Consider the following 18,722-nt stretch of genomic DNA (forward strand, 5'->3'; position numbering starts at 1 on the left):
TACGCTCAGCCCGAGGTATAGAGAGTACACTAGCTATATCTGCAGCTAAACAGGTCATTATAACCCTGTGGGGGGAAAGAGGACGTTCCCATTTACCAGGCTTGGCTCACGTGCATGGAGGAGCATCTGGAGATGGAAATCATCTCGATAAATCTGGAAAAAGGCCATCTTTGAAAACAAGCATTTGCAACGCAATGGGTCGCGTGTTTGCACGAGTTAGAGCTGTTAGCGCTGTAAATTCCTAACTGGACTTTTCTTACCACACAAACTGAAAATAGAAGTAAAAGAGATGGCATAAGCGAGCCGATTCAAAGCCCCACAGTCGCCATGAGCATGTGCGCGAAGGAGACACCCAAGAGGAAAGAAAGTTAGCTCTCAGTCAAAGTTATCGGCAAAAGTGCAATTAGCCATGTAGCAGGTTGAATGGCCAACATGGTAACAAAACCGCCCAAGGAGGGCCAAACGTGAAGCATTTACCAACGAATACAAAGGACGTTTGAAAGGCAAGCCCATGAACGAGTGATAGTGATGGGCTTCGGGTGGGCGTGGTTAAAAGCCCAGATACATACCAACACGTCAGAAAAGCAGTGCTTGAGTGCTGCTATGTTCGACCTAAAAACCTGGGCTCCCTTAATAAAATTAATCTCAGATGAATTCCCAGAGCTCACATGCCCGAAATACCAAGGATACTCTGCCTAACAGAACAAGTTCTACAAGTGAACTGATAAGTCCCCAAATACTCGGACTTCGGGAAGGGTGGGAACACTTGGCATTGGCCCTGGAGTCACCACCCAGTCAACTTTCAATCCACCCTACTGTATACTGACTACAAAAGTCCTTTGATTTATAGCGAACCAGAGTTGGTGGGGTTGTTAAGGTTTCTGATTTACAGACCTGCAAATCATCTCATGTTCTAACCGACGCTCCCCACCAGCCACTGCATGTAGATGGACGTATGTGTAGCCAAACAAAATCTGCAATACGTAAAGTAAAATTAAGCCTGAATACCATCTCCCCTAGATTAAACCTTAAATCTTTTAAACCAACTGCAGAATTGTGGTTTGCATACTAGTTTTGTACAAGCAAAGAACTTCAAAATTTACTCTTTCATTTGGAGTGTATTTCTTCAATACACAAAATGCCTTTACAGTATTCAATAGGCTTTTAACACTGACATGTTGAATAACATGTTCTGCTTTTTAAATCTTAATATAGCAATATATAATTACCATTAATCACACAACTTTTGACTCAGTGGTTAGAATCCATTAACTGTTTTTTCGTGTATGCAAGGTGGATTCAGGGATTGCAGTGATTGCTGGATTTGTCAGAACTTAAACGCTCCTTGACAGTCATATTATTCTTTTCATTTATGCATTTGTTTATAGGCCACAATCCAAATCTGGAAGAACAGCAAACAGATGTGCTATGCAAAAACGAGAAAAGCCTAATAAACTAAAGTAAAAAAACACAATCACGAGAAAGCTGTATGGAACATTACAATTACCATACTCACAGAATAACAGCATGTAGGCATGAATCAATAATTGAGAAATTAAAGGTGGACAATGTATTGCCAGTCTTATGTCTGAAATATTTTTTTATATTTTGCCGGTTACAAATGTCAAAAATAGCACGGCCGATGATCTATTTCGACATCTTTTTTTCCAACGTTCATTCCATATACATTTCAGAAAATGGAAAATATTTAAAGTGACAGTTACATTTCAACGGTTCTTACAAAGTCCGAGGGAGCCAGTTCCACAAGAGTCATACATTGAAAGTGGACGTTAAAGGGATAATTAATTCATACTTAAAGACGTAAAAGCAAAGTAACAACCAGAGAACGAAGAAATAATTGCACTTCTGTATTTTGATGATCTCGTAAAAATCTTAAAGTTATTTTTTGTTTGTCTCTCTAAGAACATATCAGGGGGCCACCTTCTTGAGCTACACCACTATGACATTTTGAATTGCTGGTTACTGGACACCGCTTGCACTCAAGATCTTGGGTATTTAAGAATACGCCAGTTTTATGTTTAATCGTAGAACGTTTTTTTATTTCAGAGAGCAGAGAGAAAATTCTGCAGATCCCCTTTTTTGATTTTCTCCTTCTCATCCTGGTTAAGCAGCATCTTCAGCCGTGAGAAGTGAAATTTGCTTTTCTTCAACGATTTTGCCAAAACGGATGGCGAGGAATGTCCGGATGAGCTTGATCTGAAATTAAATTTTCAACATTAGAAGTTAGAAAAGAATCATGAGCAGAACAGCAGTTTTTATTACACCATTTTACAAGCTGACCCCCAACATCGACTATGCACTTACTTTGAATGATTTGCAGTAAAGAAAGAATGCAAAAAAAAAAGTGTGGGTCAATTTCCGAGAAAAAACTTCTGACATAAGAGGCATTGTTTAAATCTGACATAGGGAGGAGAAATAAGAAGACGGGTGCTTTCACAAAGAGCACCAAAAGTTTTAAAGACTGAGAACCGCAATCTGTGAAGCCACACAATCTCCTCGAGTAGACGACTGGAGACTGAGGTGCGAAAATTGGATTGGATTTTAGAGGGGGGAGCTCGTGGTGTGCCAGCTCTGCCATGGTACATCCCTTGCCATGCAACTCAGAACATGTAAGGGGTTGGATGAAGGGCGGAGTGGTGTAGATGTACCAGTATGTTGTATTTAAAATATAATCCTGATAAATTTGATAGTGTAATGCATAATATTTGTAGCAATAACACCTAACGTAAGGAAAAATCATCACCTACATTTCCAATGAAGGTTCAATTGTGTTTCCACTCAATTTGGGTGGGTAAGAAATTGGGTTAATAGATGCGAAGGATGTGATCCCTTCACAAGAAATAAGTCAGCTATTGTCTTTTTACTGGGGACCAAATACCCCACTGTGGCACTTCTCTCTCAGGGTAGCAAAGCAGAGCAGTCCACACCCTACTCAGAAGAGGTGGTGTGGACTCATACGCTCAGTTCACTGGTTCACAACAACAACACTCAAATCACTATCCAGTCAGTTATTTTTCTTTATAAAAAAGGAAAAGTAATTTTATTACACACACACTACTACTACTACTACTGCTACAAATCACTAAATACTATGCATTAAATTACAAATATGTATATCAGGCAGATGGAAATACCTCTGGTGACACCCTCATATCACATTACACCCCTAGTGGGCCTGAACCCTAAAACCACAATAAGCGCCCCTTTCAACTACACTTGATAAAACATCACAATATATAACGGGTGTCATTATAAACAATATAGCAAAAGCTCTGGCGTAATGATTCAACGCTGTACCTCCCCACTTATATAAATAGGCACAGTGTTAATGATTAATAACATTCATTATAATGGTAAGCAATGCATTGCCAGTACCAATGCTGTTACTAAAGCATTTTACATTAAAAAACGAGTGTCATCATGAGTGTCAAAGAGTTCTTTTTACTACTATTAGACTGCCACTGCAGTCACAGGACCAACCATAAGTGGTCCGCGCACTCCAGAGCATAAGAGCAAAAGGTTCAATTCCGGGAGTGCTTTAAAATGCAGGCAAAGCTCTCCTGGGGTCAGGGATTCAATTCCCTGGGAACATTATTTTGAGCCACTAACAACATACCTGGGGAGCTGCTGTGCCTCTGGGAGCCCGCACAATACATTAACAATATGATGGTGGTGCGCCGCCTATTTTGTGGCACCACAAAAGCCAACTAATATGTAAGTTAGCCCCTTTGTAAATCAATGTGGGTGCTCCCTTGGGGAGCAGTGAATTTGTAATGAGTGGTTCTGACAATTTGTTTTTTCCTCAACAGCCTCGCACCACATGCCTTTAAAAAAATATATACATTTTCTTAAATCCCACCGGGCAGTGCAAGGAGCCCACTCCAGCGCTGCCCCAATGGCTCCTTGCTCACAAGCAACGATTGGGAGCCACCATATAATCTGCTTCGACTCTTCTGCTCCCACCCTCTACGGCCTGCAGCCCCAGACACTCACAAAGGGGGCGGCGACACACCTAGCGCACAGGCACCTATCTCAGGAGATGGGGTCCCAGAGAAAGGCTATGATTTCCGTTAGCTCTCAGGAGGATAGGACCCCCAGGGGCGGACAATCCAGGGGTAGCAGGGGCGACGCACACCCCCTCCTCTGGGAAATATTGGAAAATCGAAGTGCCAGGCCCTGGCCCACCCTGAGGGTATTTTTAGGAGATGCAATGGAGTGCTATGCACTCAGGATCTTCATTTCTCCTTCCATGAGGGTCAAACTCTGCAGACCCGTTTGTCAGGCTTATAGGGCCGATTTTCACAATTTTCTGGTTTGTTTACCGCTGCGATCTCGTCAACCCTCTTGCCATCTAAAGAGGACCCTGTTAATGGGGAGCTGGATTTTCTGGCCCCCCCCTGTGCCACACCTGTCTGCCTGACCTGGCTACTGGTGTTCTTCTCCTTCTTGTGGAGGCATCTTGCGCAGCCCTTCCACAACCAGCCAGAAAAACACCTCCCTGCTAGACACCCAGGTCCCAGAACCTCCTCGATTCTTGGAGGGCACCGCTGGGTCAGAAGAGTTCAGGACCAGTCCACAAAATTCTCCAAGGGAACCAACCAGGGTTACCAGCATGTACATTCCTCCAATTGTCCCTCAGTGGGTATAAGGGGGCCAGTGCCACTGGCCCTGGAGAGACCAGACCCATCCTAGTCCTGCGGGTCAGCTAGAGTAAAAGCCCTAAAGTCCATCCTTGCAGGCCATTAGGAGGCTTCTTTCAGCTGGGCATTTTCCCCCATCACCACTCCCAGGTCCAGTGTCTTTTTTAACTCTCTCTCTCTTGTGCAGACGTTTTTAAGTTGGATTCTACAAATAGGGCACCCTTAGCCAATACAAGGATGCCGTATCACTCCATGCCTATCGCAACCCTACTACACAGCATTCAGGGACAATCCAATATGGCGACTTCAAATTGTTATGGAAAGAGCTACCCTGAGTGCCTCAGTACCACCCCTAGATGACAAAACTACCTGATCCCTTCCCATCAAAACTTCAAAGGTGAGTCCCTCCTATGTTGTCCCTCCTCCTCTGTTCCAGTGGGCCTGGGCTGTCCCAGACCTTGTGCAGTGTGACAAGCTAATTAACAAGTGCAGATTTCTTTCCCACCATTTCCTTTCTGAGAAACTCGGCCAAACACTGTTCGTTGCTCTCTTGCATTGGGAGGCCTTTGATTACTCTGCTGGGGAGAAGAGTAATTAACCTGACATACCTTGAATCTCAGTCTGATTGGAGCCAGGCAAACACGACAAATCTTAAAGCGACAGTGTAAGTGGGATGTTGGGGAGTGTAAATTCACGCTCAGGCTGCATCTTTATCTTTAAATTGGTACCTAACTGTACCCTGTAGGCATAAGTCGAACACAACAGTAATTTATAATCCCTTCAGAGTCCCTTCTGAGACAGGCTACCTGTGCGTGGACACAGGGTTTGCACAGATGACTTGTTTGCCTTTAATGCATCTACTCTGTGTCCACCATTAAGTAGGGCCTGTGAGGATTTCTCGGATGCAGAATGGGTGAGGCTACAGGCGTATCGCAAAAGGTGTTGCGTAGCACCCGACTGAAGTACATTCAGTATAATTACACCTACAGAACTTACTTGACACCGCACAGGCTTAGAGAAAATTACGGGGGTGAGCCCAGGTCGTGCCCACAGGACTGGATTCAGACTTCCTTCATATAATCTGGGGTGTGCAAACCTACGGAGATACTGGGAGCAGGTACTGGCGAGACTCAATGTGCCCCTGGACCACTCGCTGAAGAACACTGTTGAGACATTCCTGTTGACTATCTTCCCTGGACCTGCCCTGATACTAGCCAAAAGGAGAATTGCCAGGGCATGGAAGGTGATGATGTGGCCCAAGGTTCACATCTGTGATGGTGTGGGCTAGAGCCGAAGAGAGGGTGCTTATAAGGGAGGAGTCCTTGGGGGTATGTAGATGTCCCATATCAGACCGGTGAACAGAGGTAGTCAACGAATGGGAGCACCCAACGGAGACAGAGTCTAAGCAGGAGAGGAGCTGGGCGTGAAATGAAGTAACGGCCTGGAATGGGAATGAGAGCAGAGATTAAATACTTAGAAGCGGGGAGGAAGAAAGGTGAGAACCTGAGCAACTGGATGTTGGATTTATGACCCTGCCCTCTCTCCTCTCCCCGGATGGCCTGCCCCCGCTCCTTCTGTAGATGGGCGACATGATCATGAAGCAAGCCTGTTCTGATGCTAGTGTCGACCCTCACCACCCTTCCCCTCATGAAACACAGTTAGTTAGAATTTGCTCTGGCATTACAAATCACTGATATTGGGAATTTCCAAATGCACATCAGAAGAGAGCAGGATAGACGTCGCACCACGACTGTAGTACTTTGACGACTACGGCTAAACGGAAACACCAGTACATGACCTCACATACCTTAGACCACACCCACACATGAGGGACACTGGAAGGGGACAGGGACCAGACCTCAGCCACCTGACCATGCTCCATGCTATTAGCCACATGATCACTGAGGCAGCACTTGTGCCGCTGTAGCATACTCTGTGTTTTAGAGGTAAATGATAACAAGTATGATGGAAAAGTTAACCGATGTGTTTTTTTTTTTTTTTTAAACCAAATGCCAATAAACTAAAGTAAAAAAAAAAAAGTAGGTCCAGGGAGGGAGAGAAGTGATATCACTTACTGTGCACATGAATAATGGACATTTTAACAATGTCACAGCTGTGCAGATGGATAACAAAATGAGCCCCCTTCCTTGATTTCCTTTTTAAAGACAGTTTTGTTTTGAAACCAGTGATGTCACTTTCTGTGAAATGGATGGTGAGTACAGATGGATGATGCGAAATCCACTGTCACTTCTTGTGCAAATAGAAGATGGAAATAAGCCCTCTTGCTTGGCTTCTTATTTTAAAGACAGTTTTGAAGTGGAAACAAGTGATGCACTTCCTGTGCAGATGGAAACGGAAATAAACTTAGTGTGTTAAACCATGAAAATGTGCAAAGCCATTCTGACACGTTGGAATTAGACTTGCCTGACCTTCACATCTCGATTGTATTTCAGGAGCTGAATATTTACCCTGTCCACTAAAAGAAAATACTTTTGTAAATTGTGTGTCCGATGTAGTTCCCAGATACTGGCTAAAATAAACAGGCTGTTGGACAGACTTGGACAAGTTGATCTGCAGACTCAGGTCTGACAGTATATCTGGAGGTAAATGAGTGTCATGTTAAGTTTTGATTAACTGCCTTATACCAGCCAGTCGTGCAGGTTGGATAAGAGACAATGCTTTTTTTAAATGCCAGAACTGCTCTTGACACTGTCATGCACTTCAAGTACACTTGAGGCGCTGATTTTGTTAGCATGACTTGCCACCTGAAACCTCAGGAACGTCCTGTGATTCTTGCATGTTGAGATGTGAAAATGTGCATGCTGGACATCTATGGACATCACCCAGTCTCCCTGATGGAGATGCAGAAAAAGTTGTGAATTGGCCACCATCCTGAATCTTTCTCTCTTCACCAACCTGTTTATGTGCTTGATGTCTAGGATCAGTACACTCGCCCACTCGCCTCGAAGTTTCCTTTTTACCAAGAAAACGAGGGTTACAACCAGCACCAGCTCATCTAGGAGAATATGACTCAACAACATTGGTGAATGCTGGGTGAAGTGTAATAGAATGTATCTGTTCCCTCTTTTACTGAGCGCCCACTTAACTTTTTGTTATCTGCCACCACATAAAGTGGTTGTGAATGTTCTCTACTGCAGACCTGCTTTGTGGTGGTGGTAGGTTAGTCAAGTCATTGTTTTACAGAAGGCCCTAGCCATGAACGCAGAAGGGTGTTGAAACCCTCTTACTCCTAGGTACACTCTGCCTTTGAAAAAATGTTTTAACTTTGGTTGTTGCTGCTGACCTCTGCTATATGCTCCTAAGCTTGACTTTGGGGGAACTGTTTACCTTTCTCCAGCCAAACAGACTTTATGGTCTTTCTTTTCATCTTCAAATGCTGGATTTTTTATTCGACGGGAGTGCTAAGTAAAGAAGATCCTGAAAAAAGGCACATCCATGATCTGAGGAGAGAGAGAACGAGAAAAAGAGAGAAAGAGAGAGTGAGAGAAAGAGAGAGTGCGAGAGAGGCACGCCTGAGCCAGGAAGATCATACTGACAGACCATGATGGAGAGCACCAACCTTCAGATCCGCAAAGCTCTGGTTGCTTTAGCAGTCTGATCTGAGATGATCATGCCTTCCTTAAGTACATCTTTCAACTTACCTTGTTTCTTCCTATGATGGAGATGAAGTGGTCAAGTTAGTTTCATAATTCTCAGATATACTGCCCCATTACCAGAAAGTCAGAGGAAGAAATTTTTTCGGAGAAAAAAGAGACTCTTTTGGTCTTTATAGTGATTTAGTTACATGCAGAAGCGAGATAGGCGTGCACGGTAAGTTCCACTAGCCCCAGAATCAAAGCCACCACGTCTCACTTGTGGTTTTGGAAGCAGGATTACAAAAATAACTACATCATATGGGGCCCCTGCGGCGACGGGCAAGGAGGTAGGAGCTCCCCGGGGTAGAGAGTCATTTGCCTTCTCACAGGCCAGATGTTGCAGCAGGCCTCAGGCGCTTGGGCTCACCCGCTCACCACGGGCAGCCCAGTCTGCCCCCTATCCTGACCACTGCTCGCCCACCATCTGGCCAGCCTTGTGCTCTGTTACACCGCTGCCATGCCCTGGCAGGTTGCCTTATCTTCGTCGGTCCACTGCCACCTATTCTGGTTCGCCAGTCTGCCATCTTCTGGTGTGGCTCCCCAGTGAGTTGCGAGGGTGACTGGGATATTCCCAGACTGTGGCTTCACGTAGGCCACCCAGCATGCCACAGATTATGCTCGCTGATCTGAGGATGGTCATGAAGCTCAGAAGACAGCGTCCTCCGTTTTACTCTGCTGAGCTGCGCCCCCGGACTATGGTGTTATTAAAAAATATTATAATGGAAGGTATTTCAAACACTTGTTACTGCTTGAACAGATTTGGTTTTATTAGTATAAATGATTCAAAAGAGATGAAGAATGAAAAGAAAGTGCAATTTAAAATAACTATTATTTAGCCCTTTAGTCACAGTTGGTTTGTGTTGGAAAGAACTTTAAAAACAAAGTTTGGGTACAAAAAGGATGAAAAATGTGTACTCTTAAAGTATTTTTATAAACAGAAGTAGTACTGAATTTTATAAAATATCTACTTGTCCAAATGACAAGATGCTTCGTATATCCACCTGTCCAGTAAAAAATAAGCAATTTGTCCCATTTTGCGCCATGCAGTGAGGTGCCAAATTATGGCAGCATTCATATTTTATCAGCGGTCTGAAAATAGCTACTCTGAATGCGCAAGAGCTTTGTTTTGAGAAAGGCTTTGATTTTGCAATCTTCCTGATTAAGCTGTACTCAGAACATACCTTCCTACCTGGGATTTGTATAGAGCACCTTTCTAATCATGTTAGTCTTTAAATACATCAGCTCCCTCATTATGCCAGACGTCTGCCAGACGTCTATAGCAGACCTCTGGATATATCATTTTTTCTAGCAGCATTCAGGCGATTCCAAAAAACCTTACTGTAGGAAAGTGACTCTTTTTGACATGGTTACTATTAGACCTGGCATCTTTAGGGTGGTCTTATCCCAGACTGTTTGCTTTTTTACCTCCTGTTTTGTTGCTATATCTTTTTGTTTGTCTTAGGACTCTGAGCACTTTACCACTGCTAACCGGTGCTAAAGTGAATGTGCTTCTCCACTAAACATAGAAACACTGATGTATCCACAATTGGCATACTTAATTTACCTATAAGTCCCCTGTAAAGTGGTATACCACTTACCCACGGGTCTGTACATTAAATGCTACAAGTGGGCCTGCAGCACTGATTGTGCCATCCACTTAAGTAGCTCTGCAAACATGCCTGCCACTGCACAGCCTATGTGTGCAGTCTGAGTGCCACCCTGACCTGGCATCTAAAAACCTCTTGCTAACCCCAGAGCTCCCTTTTTCTTACATATGTCACCCATATGGTAGGCCCTAGGTAGCCGATAGGGAAGGGTGGGATTTAAGCAAAAGACAGGACATGTACCTTTAAGTTTTCATGTTCTAGTAATGAAAAACTCAAAGTCATTTTTCATTACTATGAGGCCTGCCGCTCTCATAGGCCAGCATTGGGAATTCCTTATAATATCTTTATGTTGTAATTCCTGGTCTGAGAGGAGTAGCTGCATCATGTTCAGCACCATTGGAATGGTAATAATAAATCATTTTTTCTGGTAAAGTCGGATTTATTATTACTATTTCAGAAATGTCACTTTTAGAAAGTGGACATTCCTCTGCACTCTGTGCCATGTGTGCCTACAGCCTATCTCCAATACACGTCTTGCGGGGTTAGTGGACAGTTACACTAGTCATACCCTTCACACACCCACAACATAGGATACTCGGCTACATCTGCATTCATCTGCATACTGATGGGTCTTCCTGGGGAAGAGGTTGGGAAGGGCTCACATTTACATCTCAAAGGGTAGTGACCAGAGCCCAAACAAAGGGGCTGATTACCCCTCACTGACAATCTGGAGCCAAGGCTGAGCTGAAAGGAAGACCTGTGCACTTCACAGGACTCCTTTGTAGTCCTCCCCAACATCAAAGGCACTTTCTAATATAAGTACTGGGCCCCTTGACCCACTAAGACAGTACACTTCTGGACTCAAGGAAACTCTGCAAGAGTAAAGACTGCTGTGTGCCAGGATAATTACTCTGCCAGACCTAACTGTTCCCAGGAACTGCTGTTCTGCCCTGTTGTGCTGCCCTGCTGCCTGCTGATCTCTGCCCTGCACCCCAAGGACTAATCATCCCTTCCAGAGTGTCTTCAAGTGCTTGCTGACTTGCCTATGGTTTAACTGAGGGTCTCCTTGACATCAGAGACCTAGTCGACCTAGTAGAACTACCATCTGGACTTCCCATCGCCGAAAAGGTGAGTGTGGCGCTCCCCCTAGGACCAAGTGATGATCCCCGGGGCCAGGAGCGCTCTCACCTGTTTGCACTGTTCAATACACTGCCCAAATTGATCAGCTAAAGCGTGTGCCACTGGCCCGCTTACCCCTGAGCGAGCCGTTCACTAGTGCTAACCTGACCCTCATTGTGAGCTTTGTGAACAAACGCACCAGCGGCCCGGACTCCAACCGCCAGTCCCACCCACAGCACTGGCAGCCATACAGCAGCAGGCTCAGATCTGGAGTCGCGGACCCAGTGAGGGAAGCTCGTCACTGCAAACCTTTGCATAAAAGCTCATTAGAGCTCCAACACTTCAACCCAGGTTCAGGAACCATGCAGCTTGTACTAGGGGCACCATACTGATTATGGGGGCAGCAACGCAACCGACTTCATGACAGACTGAGTGGTCCAGCGCTTCCACTGTGCTCTCTGCAATGAAAGAAACAACACCTTTGGCGATTTGAATCCCATTCTTGGGCTGGCTTTGCATGGCCCTGGGTAGCTCACACTGCACTCTCATTAAAGGATACACATACTCTTTAAAAAATACAGTAATGGCTGTATTCTGAGCCCCATCCAAATTACGCTTAATCTTGACAACACTGCAGTGATTGTACTTTTTTCTAAATTCCATATTGTATTGCTATTAATTGAATTTTTGTTGTATTAGTCTTCTTTAAACCAGATAAATATCATCTATTTTTCTAAATCTGTGTGGAGACTCTTGTGGTGTTTTTACGGTGTTATTTTGTGTGTGTTGTACAAATACTTTACACGTTTCCTTCTAAATTAAGCCTGCCTGCTCAGCGCCAAGCTACCAGAGGATGAGTACCAGTTAATTTAGCTCATGTAATTGACTTGACCGGACTAGTGTAGTTGTCCCTACTTCGACAGGGTGTACACCTCTGCCAACTAGAGGCCCAATTTCAAGCAGTTGCCCCCCCTCCCCACTTTTTGCCCGGTACGTGTGATGTGATTTCGACTGAAAGTGTACTGGGTTCCTGATAAACAGGTCCACAGTGCCAGATCTCTTTCCCAAAACTGCTCAGTTATTTCCCCAATTGGCAAACCCTTTAGCACGCTCTCTAAGTCCCTAATAAATGGTACCCCGGTATCTAGGGCCTGGAGTCCCTAAGGGCTGCAGCAAGAATTGTGCCACCCTAAGGGACCCCTCACCAAGCACATAACAGACTGCCATTGCAGGCTGTGTGTTTTGGTGCAGACAAAAGTGAAAATAAGACCTGGCACACAGCCTGTGAACCATGTTCCAAAACACTGCATGTAAAATATGTAAGTCACCCCTCTAGCAGGCCTTACAGCCCTTAGGCAGGGTGCATTATATTACATGTGAGGGCATATCTGCATGAGCAGATATGCCCCTGCTATGTCTTTGCTGATTCTCAGATGTAGTAAGTGACTAGGGAAGCCATTTTAAATGCATGTGCTGGACACAGGGCAATACAAGTTCCCCAGGTACCTGATGGCTTCACTGAAGATAGGGATGATTGGTATCCAACATCTTGTATTGGTGAACCTACACTGATGCCAGTGTTGGATTTACCAATACCTACACCCAGAGGGCACCTTGGAGGTGCCCCCTAAAACACTACCAGGTTCTCATGTGCTCGCTGACCAGTTTCTGCCAGCCTGTCACCCGGGACACCTCTCCCTTAGAGCGAGAGCCCTATGCTCTCAGGAGGTCAAGAATAAAAGGCCTGTCCAGGAAGAGGGTGTAACACCCCGTCCCACAGGATGACCTGCTGATTAGCCTTCCTAAGGCAGCAAGCCTCAAAAGGCTGCAGTCTTTGAAATGCAAATCTGGATCCGTTCACAGGAGAGGAAGCCCCCCACCCCTGTCCAGGGCCCATTTGGCATCTGGACAGGTGGGAAAATTAGCGAGCCAGGTAGGCATGCCACCCTCAGGCTAGTATCACCCCTAAGGTGGGCTACTGCTACGTGGACACGATTTTTCAGAAGTAGCCCTCTTGGTGATGACATACTTAGGAATTCTGGGACAGGGTTATGCCCACTTCCCACAGAAAGTGGTCCTATAGGGGGCATAGTGAATCAGTAGCCCATTGGCTAAAACCCTACACCCCCATAAATTCAGTATTTAGGGGAGCCCCCGGCACCGGAGAAGCAGATCCTGACAACCTAAGAAGACCAAGTACCCTGAAAAGCCGCAACAGCAGAAGAGGAGAAAAGAAGCAGCTGACCTGGTACCAACCCCACCAGCATGTCTGCATCGCTCGATGAAATCTGCACCAAGAGTCGACTCATTCTGCATCTGTGACTCTAGAAACCTGGGAGGACTACCTGTTTTCAATAAAGATGCAAGACATGAGTCCACTGTGGTTTCATCCCTCCTGGACTCCCCAACGACGCCTGCAGCTTCAGACCACAGGACCCCTCAACTGTGAGCACTCACTGGACACAGAAACCTAACACCAGGTGACACCTCTACATATGTCACCCCTGACCTGTGGAGAAGGGTGGCAAAGGTGTGCCTACGTCCCAATAGCGCCCCACGTTTGTAACCGACCTGTTTGTTGACCTCGACTGGCCTTCTGGCTAGAGCCTGCAGCCTTTTTCCACAGGGATCAATCTCCATTGAAATACATTGGGCGCCTGACGTCGTACTACACCTCTGCACCCGGCTGCCCCAGTGCCGCCCAGAGTGAATTTTGGTGTGGTCCTAACCCTTGCCCAATACTGACCTTAAGTCTCAGGGATTGGTCCCGTAAGTCATCAAACAGTGCCTGAATGCAGAACTTGTTTTTCCTCACATAGAGTAACATTACAGAACTCATAAATTGCACTATATCCACATTTTAAAGTAAAAAAACTTCTACTTTAAAACGCACTAACATGAAGGATTTTTCTCTTATGCCTAAACATATATAAAGATATTTTCTATTTTTATAAATTTGTGTGGATTTTAGCCATGTCTTTCATTTACTGATTATTGTGTGTAATTGTAGATGTCTTCACTTCAGGAGCCCAAGAGGATCATGTACCAGACTAAGGGCCGGATGTATCAAAGGGTTTTACCCATTCTGTGTCTATGGGAAAATGTGTTCGTACATATGGCCCTAAATGTGTGATCTACAGCTGTTCGAATGGTATCATAATTACTAGGTACAAAGTTATTTGCCACTTTTCCTTTTGTATACTTGCTAGTAGACCTCATTCAGGTGGGAGACTCACACTATTCAAAGCCAAAAATTGATTTATTTTGGCTGTCTCCTGTCTGAAATTTCCTCTGCTTCAATAGAAGAAAATTGTGAAAATACATTCCCCATATTTTTCTTTTCAAAATCTCCCAGTTTACTGTTCTAAAATGTTGGTATGTATGTTTTCAGTATCCAAGTAGAAAGGATCAGATGAACCAACAAACATCCATAATAAAATGACCCCAACCTTGACTCCACTCCAGATGGAAGCACATGTCATGTGTCAGGAAATGGAGTTAAAAACCAGTCATTTGCATCTTGGACCACCCTAGTAATATCAGCATCAAACTTTCATTCACCTTGACACCGCAAAGCATCCACTCCGGGGTAGAGTGAGGGCACACTCTACCAGAACCATTGCAAAGACTGCTACACTCTACCCCTTAGTATTTTTTTAAAAACGTTTATTAATTTTGGTGTGTTTGGTATCACAATAAGCAAAACAGGGAAAGAGCAGTATGGCGTATGGTACCCATGTCTCTTACTCAGTGCTACCCCCCAACCAAGCTCGTCTCTCACATGCACGTCCCCAAGCCTGTATGATTAACAACTGTGTATCAGCCCTTGTATGCCGAATTTCCATGTCTAAGGTGGCTGCTGGCTGTGGGCCGGAGCCAAGAGTGATGCCTTTGTAATCAGCCCAATTCCTACAGACTTCAGTGTGGTTTTGGGGACAACCTGTGGCTATGTACACGGGGATCTCTCTGCTAATGCACCAATCAAAATCCTCCTGCCAAGACTCCACCGAGGGTGGATCCCTATCTTTCCATTAGCGAGCAATGTCTCTATTGGCCACCGTCAGGCCCAATCGCTGAAGTATCTGGCCATGCTGATTCAGGTCAAGGAAGCGGTGATATGCAAGAGAGCTAGTTTTGGGTCGAAGGGGATTGATGTTTCCAGGACCATGCTTAAAGAAATCACCTGCCTCCAGAATGGTTCCAGACACTTGCACAAACTTTTCATGTGCATGACGTCTCCCTTCTGGGTAGTGCATCAGAGACGGGAGGGAGGAGCAGTGGTCCCAATCTTCCAGAGTCTGCACCTTAAAGGATAGGTCAGATACAGATAATGCAATTGAATTAAGCAGAATGAAGCTGCAAACGTATGGCGCAGGGAGGCCAGAGCTTCGGCTCTGTCCTCATCTCCAGGGTGCCAAGGTCCTGCTTTCATTCGTGGTTGGGATTCCTAGATGTATTAGGCGTGCAGTGAACAAGACTTCTATACATCTGTCTCAATTTGTGGTCTTCCAGACCTCCAGGTAAAAGTTTGGCTTTCAGAGGATTCTATTCCGAGAGCTGCTCTAAGTTCCTAACGGAGAGAGGGGAGAGAGAGAAGAGAGAGAGAGGAGAAGAGAGAGAAGGGAGAGAGAAGGGAGAGAGAGAAGGGAGAGAGAGAGGAGAGAGAGAAAGAGAGAGGAGAGAGAGAAAGAGAGAGGAGAGAGAGAAAGAGAGAGAGCGAGAGAGAGAGCGAGAGAGAATTTCCACCCCCTGGCAGTGGGCCAAGGAAGGGCGGGGGCCAGGCAGCTGAGAGAGGGTGCAGAGAGCCCACAAAAACCACTATGACCAAGATAACAGTCTAATTTATAGCCTTCTTTACAGCTACGCTCAGAGCAAGAATGCTCTGCAAATGAAAAGGGAAGCTTCCCTAGGCAGGTGCAGGAAACAAAGGAAAAAAAAATGTCCCCTACATACCACATAAACAGGACAAGGTGTAATTATACAGTATTTGGTCCCTGCTTTCACACAGAAGAAGGATGGACAAAGAGGCATGGCTGACCACTAGCAAGCAAGGATTTTAAATGACACTGAAGCTAACGAATGAAATAGATGGAAGCCCGAAGAAGAACTATACTTAAAAGTATACAAGAGGTTGTACGCTTACGCTAGACCTAAAAATGCACGTTCATCTCTCGCACTTCCTAATTCATTTCACCGCCAACTAGTGCATCCCATAATATGATAATCGCACCTCGACAGACATCACACATGCCATGGAAACACTTCAACCTAGGTTCCAAGACAAGACAACACACTGCCAAACACACACCCACACAGCATAATGTGCTAACTCAGTGGATGAGTGCTTCATCGCCCCACATAAGAGCAGTAAGGGCTACACAAATGACACAATTCAATACGGTTTAACTGCAAATAACAGAATGCTATCCATTTGAGCGTCTACATGATTCGCTCCCTCGCCATGCACAATGTTGTCATCAATGATATAATTTCAGTTGTCATCATTGATGTTACAAATGAAGTCCTAGAACATATCATGAGTGATGCAATATGTGAGGTAATAAACACTGCACTGCAAGGGCACAAATTATAGTGACTTGAAATAACTAACTGGTGAATTTCAGTGTTTTTTTGTTTGAAATGTGACATTTAAATTGATAGTTTCACCTCACAATAACATAACTTTAACGTTTGTGTTTTTTCAGTGAATTTCTAGTGTTTCTTTAACGTAAATTACATTACAAAACGTAACTATGCCAACCCCTCCCAAAAGATATGTTTAACAGTGGAGGAATTTGGATGGCTTATAACAGGTGTTGAACCTCTATCCCTCAACACCAACTAATGCCTCTTCAACAAATATGTGGTACCTGGGAGTTAAAGCTGGACTGGAAAGGTTTGACTTGCTCCCAGAAGCCGGAGTCTTCTTTAGTTCTGGTGGCGTCTTCATGCCATGTTTGGCCTTGGGAGTACTGGGGCTGTTTGATACTAGAAAATGTCTGGTTTCACCAGGGTGTTTCCTACTTTTTTTGCACATGTTGCATGTGATGACCTTTAAAGGGTTAGAAAAAAGAAGGCAAAAAAACTTAGATTTCCTGAAAAGCTTACCATTGAAAGAACATTATTATTCAAATATCAATGACTCAGAAGCAATAAATGATATAATAAACTAACAAATGAGTACCCAAATAATTATTCAACTGAAATATGAAGGCTTAATACACACGTGCCAAAGTATCATTATATTTAGCATTTATATTTTTATTAAGTTCATTTCAATGGCTACCATACCTTTGAATAGGAAAATCACCTTAAGGCTCCACCATGTAATCTTCCTAACTTATATAAAGACGTTTGTTTATATAAGCAACCACATACTGAGCTAACACATGCCACTCACAAATACCCGAACTTGCTCATAAAAAACAGCAATTGGTGGATTTAAAAACAAACAAAAAAAACACAACAAAAGTGCTATTTTTCGGTTGGGGGCAGGTTCAAGTCAGACGCATGGGTTATGAACTTAATCCCTTATCTACATGTTCTACTTTAGGATGTACAAGTCTTACTTAATACTGTACTATAGCATGGTGTTACAGTTTTTTTTAACATGAAGTGAACGGTTGTAAAGAATTTAACTTGTAATGTGGACAGTTGTGGGACCTGTCCCTAAAAGGTTCTGATGGTCCTTGTTTCATTGTGCTTGATGTTCTGTAATGATCCACTTAAGCAGAGTCTGCTTAACATAGTTGCTGTATCAGTGTACAGTGAGAAACCACCTCTCACTATTGTTAGATGATTTTTTAATTGGCGCAGGAACACGGTTTAGTCGTGGCCTTATTGAGGAAAAATCCAAACTCTTTTTGCTTCAAGTGAAAGAAAATCACATGTACCAAGTGTGTTTTACATGTTACATATACAAAAGGCAATTCTTGCAATGTAGATATTTCGATAAGTCTTTTAAAATAGTAGAAATAGTGACAGACTCCTTCACCATGCTAAGAATCGCACAATGGTGAATAGAAGCAATGGGGAGCAGACAGGGGCCACAAAAGCAACGGAGACGCGCAAAACTATTTTGGGAATTCGGACTGTCACAGCAGCAAATGACAGGTGCCGAGCCCCTTAAAAAAAAAAGCTAAATTAAAACATTTAAAGGAACGCAAACGCATAGAGAAGCAACGCAGGAGGTGGGGTAGGGTAAAGGGGAAGCAAAAGTCACAAGTCAACCAATCAAAAGGATGCTAAAGAAGTGATGCCCCAGGGGAGGGTCAAACACAAGAAGAAGGCAAGCCATCCAATAAAATGTAAGTAAAAAATAGTGACAATAAAGGCAACAAATGTCAAGCAATGGGTGGACACTAAGCACACTGCACGTTTTTGGTATGGTCCTCGAGGTCTTTTGCAAAAAGCTAAAAGCTGTCTGTATATGAGACCTAAAAATGAGCCCCTGTTGGTATCCAGGAGAGCTGTGTTATTATGATATACACTTGCTCTGTCTCCCCTCTTGAACGTTTGTGGGCAAACAATACCAAAGATGTTCCATATAGAAACCCTCCCCGAACTTCCACTTAATATTCCATTCATTTTGATCTCATAGCATTCTATGAAGTGCTCAAACCATCCTCACATCTTTCCTAATGCTAATAAGTCAACTGATGTAATTCCCAGAGGCTGAT

The 18,722-nt window shown here is 44.2% G+C and overlaps 1 protein-coding gene across 1 annotated transcript in view; it reads right to left on the bottom strand.

Annotated features, from left to right (window-relative positions):
- Nucleotides 1-1,573: 1,573 nt before the first annotated feature.
- C2_2H18orf21 (chromosome 2_2 C18orf21 homolog) overlaps nt 1,574-18,722 on the bottom strand; it is a 153,899-nt gene continuing 136,750 nt past the window's right edge. Inside the window, exons 4-5 of the mRNA XM_069219775.1 lie at nt 16,914-17,095; nt 1,574-2,217 (exon numbers count right to left, since the gene is read on the bottom strand). Coding sequence (XP_069075876.1) covers nt 2,064-2,217; nt 16,914-17,095 — 336 coding nt within the window. The 3' untranslated portion in view covers nt 1,574-2,063. The remainder of the gene's footprint in view (nt 2,218-16,913; nt 17,096-18,722) is intronic.

This window comes from Pleurodeles waltl, chromosome 2_2, assembly GCF_031143425.1.
Source record: "Pleurodeles waltl isolate 20211129_DDA chromosome 2_2, aPleWal1.hap1.20221129, whole genome shotgun sequence".
NCBI lineage: Eukaryota > Metazoa > Chordata > Amphibia > Caudata > Salamandridae > Pleurodeles > Pleurodeles waltl.